Source organism: Callorhinchus milii, unplaced genomic scaffold (genome assembly GCF_018977255.1).
Source record: "Callorhinchus milii isolate IMCB2004 unplaced genomic scaffold, IMCB_Cmil_1.0 Scaffold2, whole genome shotgun sequence".
Lineage (NCBI taxonomy): Eukaryota > Metazoa > Chordata > Chondrichthyes > Chimaeriformes > Callorhinchidae > Callorhinchus > Callorhinchus milii.
In genome coordinates this window covers 50,443,246-50,456,081 of record NW_024704743.1, presented here as the reverse complement: position 1 = coordinate 50,456,081, position 12,836 = coordinate 50,443,246, and the positions used below count along the sequence as shown (strand labels likewise).

At 40.2% G+C, this 12,836-nt stretch overlaps 1 protein-coding gene across 1 annotated transcript in view; it reads left to right on the top strand.

The window, feature by feature from the left end:
- ice1 (KIAA0947-like (H. sapiens)) overlaps nt 1–10,699 on the top strand; it is a 39,074-nt gene extending 28,375 nt beyond the window's left edge. The window contains exons 14-19 of the mRNA XM_007900542.2: nt 717–885; nt 2,739–2,899; nt 3,904–4,094; nt 4,916–5,022; nt 6,144–6,242; nt 7,690–10,699. Coding sequence (XP_007898733.2) covers nt 717–885; nt 2,739–2,899; nt 3,904–4,094; nt 4,916–5,022; nt 6,144–6,242; nt 7,690–7,877 — 915 coding nt within the window. The 3' untranslated portion in view covers nt 7,878–10,699. The remainder of the gene's footprint in view (nt 1–716; nt 886–2,738; nt 2,900–3,903; nt 4,095–4,915; nt 5,023–6,143; nt 6,243–7,689) is intronic.
- The last annotated feature ends 2,137 nt before the right edge of the window (nt 10,700–12,836 follow it).

The following is a 12,836-nucleotide window of genomic DNA, read 5'->3' as shown; positions in this document are numbered from 1 at the left end:
ACTGGTTGCATTAAATTATGCGTGCACAGTGTAGATCATTGATTGATTGATTGATTGATTGATTGATTGATTGACCGACCGATTGATTGAACTTATTTGACATTTACTGTATTTGGTGCTCTTAAAGCCGTTTACAGGCAAGGTATTTTAAACAAAATGAAATTAAAATTTGAGATCTGTGATGTCAACACAAGTTGCCTGCTTTACTCTTCCCTCTGGCTCAGATGGTTGTGGGCGCATATCCCACTTTGGGACTTAAGCTCATAGTCTAGGTTGACCATTCAGTGTATCATCGAGAGAGCGCTGGTTTGTATTCAGGTGGGTATTAAAAGATCCCATGACAGCATTCAAAAAGATACTTTCTCATGGCCAGCAATCCTCCAGATGAATTGCTCTTTCACCAAATGGGCCTGAGGTGAATGGCCATTTAATCTGGAAGATTGTTGGCAAGGTCACTGGAGAAACTGACTTTTTTCAAATAGTGACATGAAATCTTTGAAGCCTACTTGAACAGGTAAGCAGGACTTGATTTTAATGTCTCATGGAAGATGGCATCTCTGACAATGTATTGCAACGCCACCCTAGACTGCCACCACCGGAAGTCCAAAGGAGGAACTTGAGCCCACAACCATCTTACCCAGAGTCGGAATTGCTTCTGGCATATCGTTTTAATCAATCATTGCATCTGTTCTCTTTGTTTATTCTTTTAATGGCAGGAGTTATCAGAAGCTTTACTTCTGGCAATTCAAGAGAAACTGAAGACTGAGAGATTAACTCTCGATATCAACTATCTACATGCACTTTGTCGAGTTTATACAGCAATCTGCCGACAGCAAGGGGATTTGGAAAGAGCTCGCATCCTTTGCTTTGATATTCTTAGAGAAGGTAAGGAAATTACTCATCCTGAGACATACAATGTCTTTTGTGTTCTGTTTGGCCTCTACCCTTAAAGCCTACTTTAAGAACTTTTGGTCACTTTTCTCACTCTTTTGATCACTTTTCGCCCTCTGGTCCTCCACTCCAAGCTCGGACTCCGCAAAGTGTTTTGAGACATGAAAGGTGTCATATAAATGTAAAATTGTTTTTTTGTTGTCGATGCTATGATGTTGAGGTTTCAACTACTAGAGTTGAAACCTGTTATTTTGTTCAATAGAGAAAATGTGGCATTTGTTGCCAAGTAAAACATCTCTCTGTGGTTTTAAAACATGCTGGAAATCATTCGGAATCTGATTTGGATTTCTCCTCTTGTATAGTTCGGAATCTGATTTCTTCTCCTGTATAGTAATGATAACATGGGCTTGTTAGATTGTTGTTGATTGTCCTACTGAATTCAACAGTAAGCTCACAGTATGAAAATACCCCAGTGACTGGAATGCATTGCCTGAAAGGGTGGTGGTAGCCGATTCGACAACAATTTTTAAGAGAGAAGTAGATAATTATTTGGGAAGGACAAGTTTGCAGGGCTATGGGGAGAGCACGGGGCAGTGGGATTGATTCGGATAGTTCTTTTCAAAGAGCCGGCACAGACATGATGACCCGAATGGCCTCCTTCTGTGCTGTATAATTCTATGATTCTATGAATAGAACTAGGAATCGTGAGAAACACCAAAAGTGGGCAGACGTACCTTCTGCAGCACTTCCATGCCCTGTGATATGAACAGATGAATATCTGAAGCCACTCAGCACTCCCAATCAGTAAAGGGCACTAGGCCTTGAGTTGATCTGCCAATTCGCACACTAGTTGCTCCCAATAGGGAACGTGGACAGTTGCCAATTGTGTCATCCATTTCCAACAGGCAAGCCAGTTACAAACATCCTTTTCTAAATTTTCTTCGCTACTAACCTATGCCTCTCGGCACCCAGTCTTGTCTCATCTTGCTGGGGTGCTGTTCAACGAATACAAGTTGCCTTTCAATACCCTGCCCAAGTGGCTATTGTTTATGTGTGAGCTTTGGCGTTAAGTATTGACGGGCTAGTTGACTGTAGAGGCGCTACAACTGTCTGACCTCCACTCATTTGCTGGTATACATCCACACAACCAATAGATGGTGCTGGAGGGACCAGGAGAAGGAACTCTTGGTTTTCCCCTCCCTGACCCAGCGAAGGCTGAAGCAAATTTACCCTCACCTTGAGACCCAAAAACTGAGCGTGGATTTAGATTCAAGCCCCCGGACTCCTTGGCCGTAAGCTGCAACTGTATCCACTGCACCATAGAGGCTATTGGGTCTGAATTTGTGCCCCTGAATCTTTGAGTTAGAAAAGGGTTTGCCCCATATCTAACCCATTCGTTGCAATGTAAAATCACAGTAAAAGTAGATTTATTTTCAATACTGTATTTTTACTGACATTTTCTATTTCCAATGAATGCTCTTTTGAACTCATGCCTATCCAGGAGATGTAAAAGTGAGTTTTAGTGGAATTTCTTTACACAGGATGGTGAGAAAGTGGAACTCGCTACCAGAAGCTGCCGTTGAACCAGAGAGCATCAATTTATTTAAAAGGAAATGATATATGCATGAAGGTGAAGAAAATAGAGGGGTAAGGGATAGGGGATTAGGAGGGAAGAGATCTTATAAATAAGTACAAATACCAGGCCGGACTAGTTGGGTCAAACGATCTGTTTCAGTGCTGTAATATCCTATGTGATTCATGTTCCAACCCGAAGTCTTAATAACATAGTTCTTTCATCATAATCCATATTATACTTTTCATTTTTCCCTCATCCAACACCCCCCCAGATTTTCCAGATTCAGACAAACTCATACTATTTATCACCAGTGTCTGGAAGAATATATTCTCTATGCGGGGACCACTTAACAAGGCTATGCAAGTTGTTGCCAGGCAACGTGCCAAAGACGATGTTTTGCAGTGTTTGACCGTATACCTCGACTGGCAGAAGGTATTGTGTTTATTGCAGTTATCCTTTAGAGCTACTTTGTGTAAATTTTCTTTTGAATTGTAATAAGTACCCAAAACATTTCACACATAACAGTGGCTTTATTAGTTTTATGGTGAAAAAAGGTAATATTTGCAGATTAATCAACTTGCACTTGAGGCAGTAGAGAGCAGCCAACAGCACTTATTTGATAGTATCTGTCTGAATTGGGGGAGCGAGAGGGAAAGTATTTTGTGTGTAAAAAAATATTCTAGAAAAAGTCTTCTCTTTTCATATCACCCCAATTGTAATCTGGGCAATCCCACTTCCCACAAGAAAAGATCAGCACCCATATTTTTACTGAAGGCACAAGGTGTAAAGACCTATATTGTTGCAGCAACCATCCTTATGCTCTTTTTTGATAGAGCTCTGGTTCAGTGCTGGTTAACCCTGGATTATAGCAGGTTTATGGAGGGGGCCTGTGCCCATAGATATTGAGTTCAGAATGGCCTAATTTAGTTCACATAAGATCCTTGAAGGGCTTAGATAGAAGAGTCTTGCATCCTATGAGGTGCGACTGAATTCAACCCTAGGTTTCAGAGGAGAAAAGACAATAAGATCACCCATCTCGCCGTTCCCCAACCTTACATGGATCACAGTATCTTGCGATTCAGGTGGATGGACAGGTACAGCCTGCCATTGCTATTTCAAAAAATGTGGATATTATCCTGGTTTATATTACCCTCAAATCAAAATATACCCTCAAATTAGTTTGCCCTAATCTCTTTGTTTATGGGAAATTGCTCATGTAGATTAGTTGCCACACTTACCTTTATAGCAATATTCACTTTAATTTATAATCATATTTTGCAAGGTATTTTGAAATGTATGTTTATTTGAAAGAAGTGTAAATAAATGCAACTTATTATTATGAAGTTAAGCACTCTGAGATGCTACTCCATGTAAAGAGGCTTACATAAAAGCAAATTGTTGACTTAAAATTTTCAATGTTAAAATTCTTCACCTAGAATCCACCCCTGAATGCAAGTCAGTTGGTTTCGAGTTTCTTGGTGGCAATGCAGAGGAGTCCCACAATAAAATTTCAAGCTCATGAGGAATTGGGGACGGATTTCAATAGTGTTATGTGGGAGCTGATCTTTGCTATCGATCTCCTGTGTTCCCAGCAGCCCTGGTGTTTGACGCACGACAATGTCATCAGGTATTTCAGAGATGAGCAAGTTACCGTATAACTCCCACTCACAGGCCTTATCCTGGCCATTTTCCTTGACATGTTTTGCATTGATTTATTTCCTGGTAATCAAATGTTGATTTGCATAGTAAAATGATTGATTCTTTCATGAGGATGTCATCAGAGGTCAGTGACTCCAAACTTCACCATTGTCATCCGACCAGGAGAAAGGGATTGAATAAAACTATTCTCATTAACAGCAACAACAAATTCCATTCATATAGCGTCTCACATTGGGAGGATGTCCCATTAATTATGTTTACAGATAAAATTATGCATGTAATATATTTACAAATATAAAATATGTATATATAATTAAAGGCTGCTATTTCCTAGAAGAATGTATATGGTAGCTATATCAACTGATCCTTTATGAGAACATTGATTTGTAGTCAATCTTAAGAATCCATTATTCCCTTCATGATCCTATCAGAGCTATTTTATATTTTTAAATCAAATTGCTCATAACTACCTGATTGACAGTCACAATTGAGAAGGGATTGTACATGATTCACCACTGACGTCTATTATTCTTCGAAAAAAAGGATGGTCCATCTGCTGAACATTTCCTCTCTGATCACAAGGGAGGTTTGGAGGAAGAAGGCCCATTTCATTTAGAATGTGTCATCTTTGGTTCTAGTTTGATTCAAATGGCAGAAATATAGGGAAATATGTGTATCTCATTGATAGTAATTTTCTGTTCAGTGCTGTGACTTTCAGTGATAAATTTATGGTACTCATTTTCCCTTGAAGGTGGTTAATGCCTCTCTTGTTTTTGTGGTGCTTTTCAGTAAAGAGTTGTGGCCTCTGATGGATAAATGGGTGAAGCGCAGAAAAGGAAAAGCATATGTTCTACACATTCAGGATGTCACTGTTGGAGCTGTGCTGAGACTTATTGGTAAGTGCATCTGGTTAAAGATTGCCTTGCCTTTGCTACTGCCGCAAATCACACTAATAATAGTCATCAATCCCAGTGCAATTCCAAGCACCCAAGTAATACTATTGTGAAATATAACTCTTCTTTTTAAACCCATGATTCTATAAAAATGTGGAGTATCAGTACAATTGCTTAATTGAGTTTGGAGCCTCAGAAGTTATGGTCAAGTTGTATTCTGTACTCTGGAGTACTGGGTATAGTTGTGGTTGCTATGACTTAAGGAGATGGAGTCCTGTAGCTCAGTGTTCAGAACGCTTGTCTCATAAGCGGGGGACCCGGGTTTGATTCCCGACAGAGCGAAACATTGGGCAAGTTTCCTTACTCCACACGCCTGTTTACCTCGCAGTATGTAGGAACCTGGTTGTTAAGTCGATTGCCGGATCGCTTTTCCGGAGGTAATAATTTGTTAAAAAAAAAATATTGTTCACTTAATCCACGACTGTTTGTGTGCAATTGGTTGCCGCATTTCGCCCACAAAATATACAGTCAATTCACTTTACAGTATATTCTGTGAAGCGCTTTGAGACGACTCGAAGATGTGATAAGGCGCTATATCAAATGCAAGGATTATTATTATATAATACAATTTTGATTGATGAATATGTGGGTGAGTATGCGGGTGGCACAAATGGCACACGCCACTCTTCAACATCCATGCTTACACCACTCTTACATAAACCACTCACACAAGCTCTCGCTCACACATCATTTTCATATATCTGTCTCTCACGCATTCACACCACACACACATATATTCCACACGCACAGTCCACATACACACATGCAGAAGGTTACCTCATTGGCCCTACCAATGAGATATTATCATTCCACATCTCTGTAACTGGACCTGCTGTTTCTTACCCAGTGAAGCCCAGCAGTCGTTTGCCTATCGCAATGTGTTTTGCCTAGTGGTGGCAGAAAAGTATTGGAGTTATTATTTTCTTCAGAAATGACAGAAGTAAAAACAGTCCTCAAATCTGTTGAGTAAATGAGCGCGAATGACCTTGTTTAAGACCAGGATCATTTCTGACCAGTATTATTGTCAGATATTTGCACTAAACTGAGCTTGATTTAATTGCCAGGTCGGCTGGGTAAGCATGGAATAACAAAGGGATATACGAGCAAAGTAAAGCATCTGTCTGTAGTGATGAACCTTTTCCTTCAGCAATCCATGAAAGAGGGTAAGTGATTTCTATTCTATTAATAATCCTTGCATTTAATATTGCTCCTATAATACCAAAGCACCTCGTAGGGAATTGTTGTCAAGGATAGTGATAGTATTGTCGACAAACACAGTAGCCAATTACGGTCCCACAAAGTTGCCATGAAGTGAATGACCAATTTTATTTGGAAGATTGTTGGTGAAGACACTGGGAGAAACCCCTTTCTCTTTTCAAATAGTGTGATGCAAATAGGTACATGGGATTTCAGTTAATGTCTTATTCAAACGATGGCATCTCCAAGATGCCAAGCATGAGGGATTTCATTTATCTGGAGAGACTAAAGAAGTTGGGGCAGAGAAGGTTCGGATGAGATTTAATAGAGATATTCAAAATTATGAGGGGTTTTGATAGAGTAAATAGGGAGAAACTGATTCCTCTGGCAGGTGGGTTAGTAACCAGAGGACACAGATTTAAGATAATTGGCAAAAGAGGGGAGACGAGGAGAATTTTTTCATTACACAGAGTTATTACGATAGCGAATTCACTGCCCGAAAGCAACAAATTCAATAGTAGATTTCAAAAGGGAATTGGATAGGTACTTGAAAAGAAAAAAAATGCAGGGCTATAGGGTAAGAGCAGAGGTAGTGGGATTAGTTGGATAGCTGTTTCAAAGAGTTGTCACAGACACGGTGGGCTGAATGGCTTCCTGTGCTGTAAGATTCTATGATTCTAAGAATACAGTGTTTTCCCTCAAACTACATTTGATTGTCATTCTGTAAAGCTTAACGTCCCAATGTGGGCATTGATCCCACAACTTCCTGACTCAGAGGCAAAAATGCTACCAACTGAGCCAAACTATCACCCAGATTGGCAGAATGCATACTGCATTGACGGGTCTCTATTAAGGCCTTGGTAATTTTACAAAAATACATCTTTTTCTATTGCAAGGCAGCATTAGCAATCAATGACTTTCAAACCCAGAAATATAATGAAGTAGAATTGGAAAAATGTGTAAAAGCCATGTGATATCTTAACTCATAGTATTCTTAGAATTAAAAGAAGAATTTTACCCAAATAAGTAGGATGGAGAGACATTGGGTTAGAGCAAAATCTTAACGTACTATTAATGCAGTATATGCATAATGTTACCTTGTAAGGAGTGTGAAATTGCACAATGTCAGATGACATAGACTTGAATCCAATAGGGAAAATTGTCTGGATAGCTTGGCCTGCATCTTGACAATAATTTTGAAATGGTAACAGGGGGAAAACAAGAAAGCAAATAGTATTAGTACCCAGTTTAGAAAAATGCTTGTGTGAAAATTCAGTATTTGGAGGACAAAATAATTTGTCACAAATCATTACTAATGTCAATGAATAAAGGAGAAACCTGCTTTCTAACTAGGTATGGGATTGTATTGGTATAGGTTTGGATCATAGTTACAGATGTATCTAATGCTTACAGGTGTCCCATGGTCAGTGCAGATAGCAGCTGCGCAAGCAGTTTATGAGCTGGCTCCAAGTAACCTAGAGGAAGCTTTAGAGACACTGAAAGGTTGGAAGGCGACAGCCATCGAAGCACTCCCTAGTTCAGTGTCTCAATACATTGCAGAGCTGGAGACTTTCTGTGAAGGATTGAACACCACAACATGAAATCTTAAAGACTGCAGCCTTCGGAAATGAAAGTCTCAACATTCAAAAGTGATCAGTTATTGGCTATCTAATGTAAAATATGGCTTTTTCACATGAAGCTATTGAAGTACCACAAATTGTTTTACCAAGGAATTTATGCCTATATTAACATTTAAGTATTCCTAGTAACCAACCTATAAATGATATAGCCTGGGATTGTGCTGGTGATCTCTTCAATGTGAAGGTAGGTTTTCAGCGAAACCTTCCAAGGATGTTTAAAGGACATTTGTGGGTGTGTGTTAAATATGCAGTACCACACAGTTTGTCTTTAGATTATTTTTAAAAAATTCCCCTTGTCAAAAAAGAAACATTATTTATTACAAAGTTTCTCCAGAGATTTTTTCAAATAAACATTGTGAAATGCAATGTAATGGACACCTTGCCAGGAAGCTTGATATGTGCTGCTTTTTGTTTCAAAATGTTAATTAGGTCACAAACTGTTTGATAGACTTGCACAATTATTGATTCATGTTTTAATGCCTGTCGGCGAATGGAAGTACTAGTTAGAAAGCTGTACGCTCTTCCGATGACTCAGCAAATTTACACAGGGAGTTAGTAGTTTAGCCTAACTCACTGTATAAATATACTCTTGATACTACTATACACTATATAGTAGTATTAAGCGCTCCGAGATGTTGTCCACATCCCTCCATCTTGCCCCCTCTCTCACCCCTGAAGAATTCCTTCTTTGACTGTGCCTTCAGTCACCTCCCCTCTCTTTCCAGCTCAGCGCCAAATCACACTGCAGTACGCGCTCCCAGATGTTACCTGCATGAAGGGCGCTATATAAATGCAAGTTGTTATTGTAGCCAAAGGTCTCAGGTTTCATACCCAGTCTTGTCAGTTAGATGATCACACCCAAGGCAGCTTTAAGCTTGCTACAATTGGCTTCAGTGACCCTAGTTACAAAGGGGAAATTAATACTGGGTAAACACTGCTGGCCACTCTCCAGGATTCTCTACTTGTTCATCTTTTAATCGTAGTTTGAACGAAAAACTAAAAGTTGTAAAAACTCATTCCAAAAGTTCATGCTGCAGCAGATTTTTTCTGTCCTCTCCTCTGTTTTCCTCCATCTTTCCTGGCTTCCCTGGGGTCTCTATGGTTAAATAGGGTGGAATGAAGATAAGCAAACCAGATCAGACAGTTATCTAATATCTGGAGCAGCAGGTATGGTGCTACAATTGGCCCTTGTATAGACTGGAGGAGGGGAATGGAGAGAATTAGGCCAAGGTCTGATTGTTGTTCACTGATTCCCACTGAAAATTGTGTGTGCACCAGTGTATGCATATGTGCGCACACCTATGAGTTTGTGTCTGGGCACCCATGCAGTATATTTGCATGGTCATCGGTTGACTACAGGATGTTTGGCTGTGATGCCCCCACACAAGTCGAATAAGAATGAATCCAGGAGAGTTAATGAGACTCGTAGAACCATACACCAAATTACCACCTGCAGCATGAACATTTGTAATTTTTTAGTTTATTTTTCATTTGAACTATACAATAATGTAAGTGTTTTAGGACACAGCAAAAAAACATTTCCACAATAATATGGTGTCATCGGCGTTTCAACATTGAGTTCCTTCCTATTACAAATTTCTCCACTCCTCCTAAAGACATTATAATAATAATCCTTGCATTTGATATAGCACCTTATCACATTGTTGAGATGTCTCAAAGCGCTTCACAGAATATCCTGTAAAGTAGGTTGACTGTATATTTTGTGGGCGAAACATAGTAGCCATTGAATCCTGCTGGAATACTCTATAAATGTCACGAGAAGATGGGATGGGGAAGAGATATGTGATGGCCTCTTTTCATAGTCCCAGTGAGTTTGAAATATCAAATTTGACTCCAATAGTCTTCACATTACTGTTTGTTATTTTTTCTTACCTTACATGTAATCAATGAAACGGTCACTACCTATTGTCTCAGTTCTGTAAATTATCAAATTCTTTGCTTAAAGAACTACTAACTGGGAATGGTGGGATATAAAAGCTAATCCACTGAGAGGCACTTAGGTGTTGCACACAAGTCTGAATGGTTAGGCCATTAGGTTCTTAACTTCCTAAATAAACTAAATCAGGCAGCACAATGCTTGCACAGCAAGGAGCACCCACGGCATAGGGTTAAGGATGCAATCTTCCAACATGTCACATTAATTCACAGTATGTCCAGTTGGTAACTATTAGTACTACACTTCACAGTTTCATTTGGTGCAATAATCATAATACAGAATTTATGGTGTTAAAAATGCTGAGGACTTGTCAAGATCCCACAGAGATCACCCAACTACAGCATTACAATGTACTTTGAATGTAAATCAACCAACTGAAAGTAACCCATTTCATCAGGCCACAACTGCAACATGTGATTCAAGCAGCAACATTTGTCACTAAGCTCCATTCCAGATTTATGCAGGAAAAAACTTGTAAATATACACATATTGCATCTTCCAGTTCATTTCCTAGCAGAGGTTAACCCCTATGTTGGTAGAACTTTGTACATATTGTTGTTCATAATGGAAAACTGTACTTTTTTCCCTCTGTGAATGCTTGTAATTAGATGAAACTTTGTTTCAGAATATTTTTGTTCCGTTTGGGAATGCTCTATTTGTACAAAGTCACAGGTGCAATGTGGAACTTTGGTTGTGTATAAAAAATGCCTATTCAATAAATCTGTAACACATCTGTTGACTTTTTTTTAAGATTTATAACATTTTTGTATACAAATTCTTGGATTTTCATGTGCAGCCTTTTTTATATTAAAAAAATGTTGAATCATTTGTTTTGTTATTTCTGTGTTCAATGTACAGTACTGACAAACAATTAATATGTGGCTATTTAAACATCAATTGGGTGAGTGGGAGGATGATATTATTTTGCAATCTTTGTCACAAGCCAAATGGAAACATCATATATGTAAAGTCCCTTTTACAAATGATATCAAAATTGTGAAGGCTTTTAAATGCCCATGTTCATCCTAATTCCTATTCTTTGCCAGTCTGCCCCTCAAAACCTTCTCTTCAGCTATGGCTTCTGCCACCCTCCCCATCTAGAGTGGTGTCTATTTATTGTGTGATTTTTATATACCCTGATCTTTGAGATTAAATTATTGATGTTACAACCTTAAACCCCTGTCCTGTGGCCAAACACCATTCTGCTTAAGCACTAGCTGATAATAATAATAATAATAATACTTACATTTGGTATATGACCTCCTCGACCTCTCTGCTGTGTTAGACACAGTCAACCACGCCATCCTCCTCCACTGCCTCTCCTCCCTCATCAACCTTAGTGGGACCACACTAGCATTGTTCAAGTCCTACTTACCAAACCACCAACAATGCATCTTGGCAAATGGGTCTCCTCCCTCCCCCGCCCCGTCACCTGCGTGGTAGCTTATGGCCCAATCCTTGGCCCCCTTCTTTTCCTCATCTACATGCTCCCTCTTGCCGATGTCATCCACAGACTTGGGTCAACTTCCACATGTATGCGGATGACACCCAATTCTACTTCAGCTGCGACTCCCAGTCCGCTGATGTTCTGTCAGCTTGTTTGATGGATATCAAGGCCTGGATGAGTGCTAATTTCCTGCAGCTGAATGTCGGTAAGACGGAAGCCGTACTCTTTGGCTCCCTCAACATCTTTCTTGCGAGTATGAACTTCTCCACCTCCCCGTGCTCTCCCTTAGACTCTCCGAACCTGTGCGCAACTTAGGTGTCAGGTTCGATACCCAGCTTTCCTTTCTAACACATATCCATTCCCTGACAAGGACTTCTTTTTTCGACCTCCATCACATTGCCCGCCTCTGTCTGTATCTCATAACTGACACAGCTGAAACCATTGGCCAAGCCTTTATCACTTCCCAGCTAGACTATTCCAATGCCCTCCTCGCTGGTTTCCCCAGCTCCACCATACACAAAATTCATTTAATTAAGAACTCTGCCGCCCGGATACTTGACCTCACAAAACTCCATACCCCCATCACCCCAGTCCTTGCCAGGCTCCAACTGGCTCTCAATCCCTGAACGGATTGATTTCAAGATCCTCTCACTCATTTTCAAATTCCTTCATGCTCTCGCACCTCCCTACCTATCCAACCTGCTTAGCCTCCACTCATCTGGCTTCGGCCTCCATTTTGCCCCTCTTCTCCACTCCACCATCATCAGCCATGCCTACAGCCACTACGACCCGAAACTCTGGAACTCTCTCCCTAATCGTTCCACCTTGCCCACTCCCCTCCCCTACATTCAAATCCCACCTAAACAACTTCCTTTTAGATTGTGCTTACCGTCACTTCCCCCCCTACCTCTCCCCCTGGCCCGGTGTCAGACTTCGCCACTGTGAAGCGCTCCAGGATGCTACCCCGTGTAAAGGGCGCTATATCAATGCAAGTTGTTGTATAGTGATTTTCATGTCAGGCGGATGACCCAAAATGCTTCAAGGATATACTGTAAAGTGCAGTGATTGCTTTGTGGGCGAACGGATACAATGGGCCTTTTTTTGAAAGCAATGCACCATATAATATTTGCAGTTCAAAAATCTTATAACTTAACCAAACATTGAATTCCTTCAGCCAGAATCTCGATCTATTCCACTCCACTGGAAGGCTCTGCACTTAGCAGACGTGACAGTACATCTCAATACATGCCTTCGGTCATTGTTGATGAAAGGCAGTGCTGCCATTATAGCATGCAGCCAAACTGTTTAGTATTCAGCTTTGGATGAGAAGATGCTGGCATGTACTATTGCTATTGCCTCTTGGTACAGAGGTGATACGGCTCTCTTTATTGTGAGTTTTATCAATGCATATCTGGAATAAAACTGGGATTTCTCGACTATAAGTAGGTTAATACCAATTTGTGCATTTTATGCTGCACACCATACTCTTCCCCATCACCCAATCTAAGCATAATGA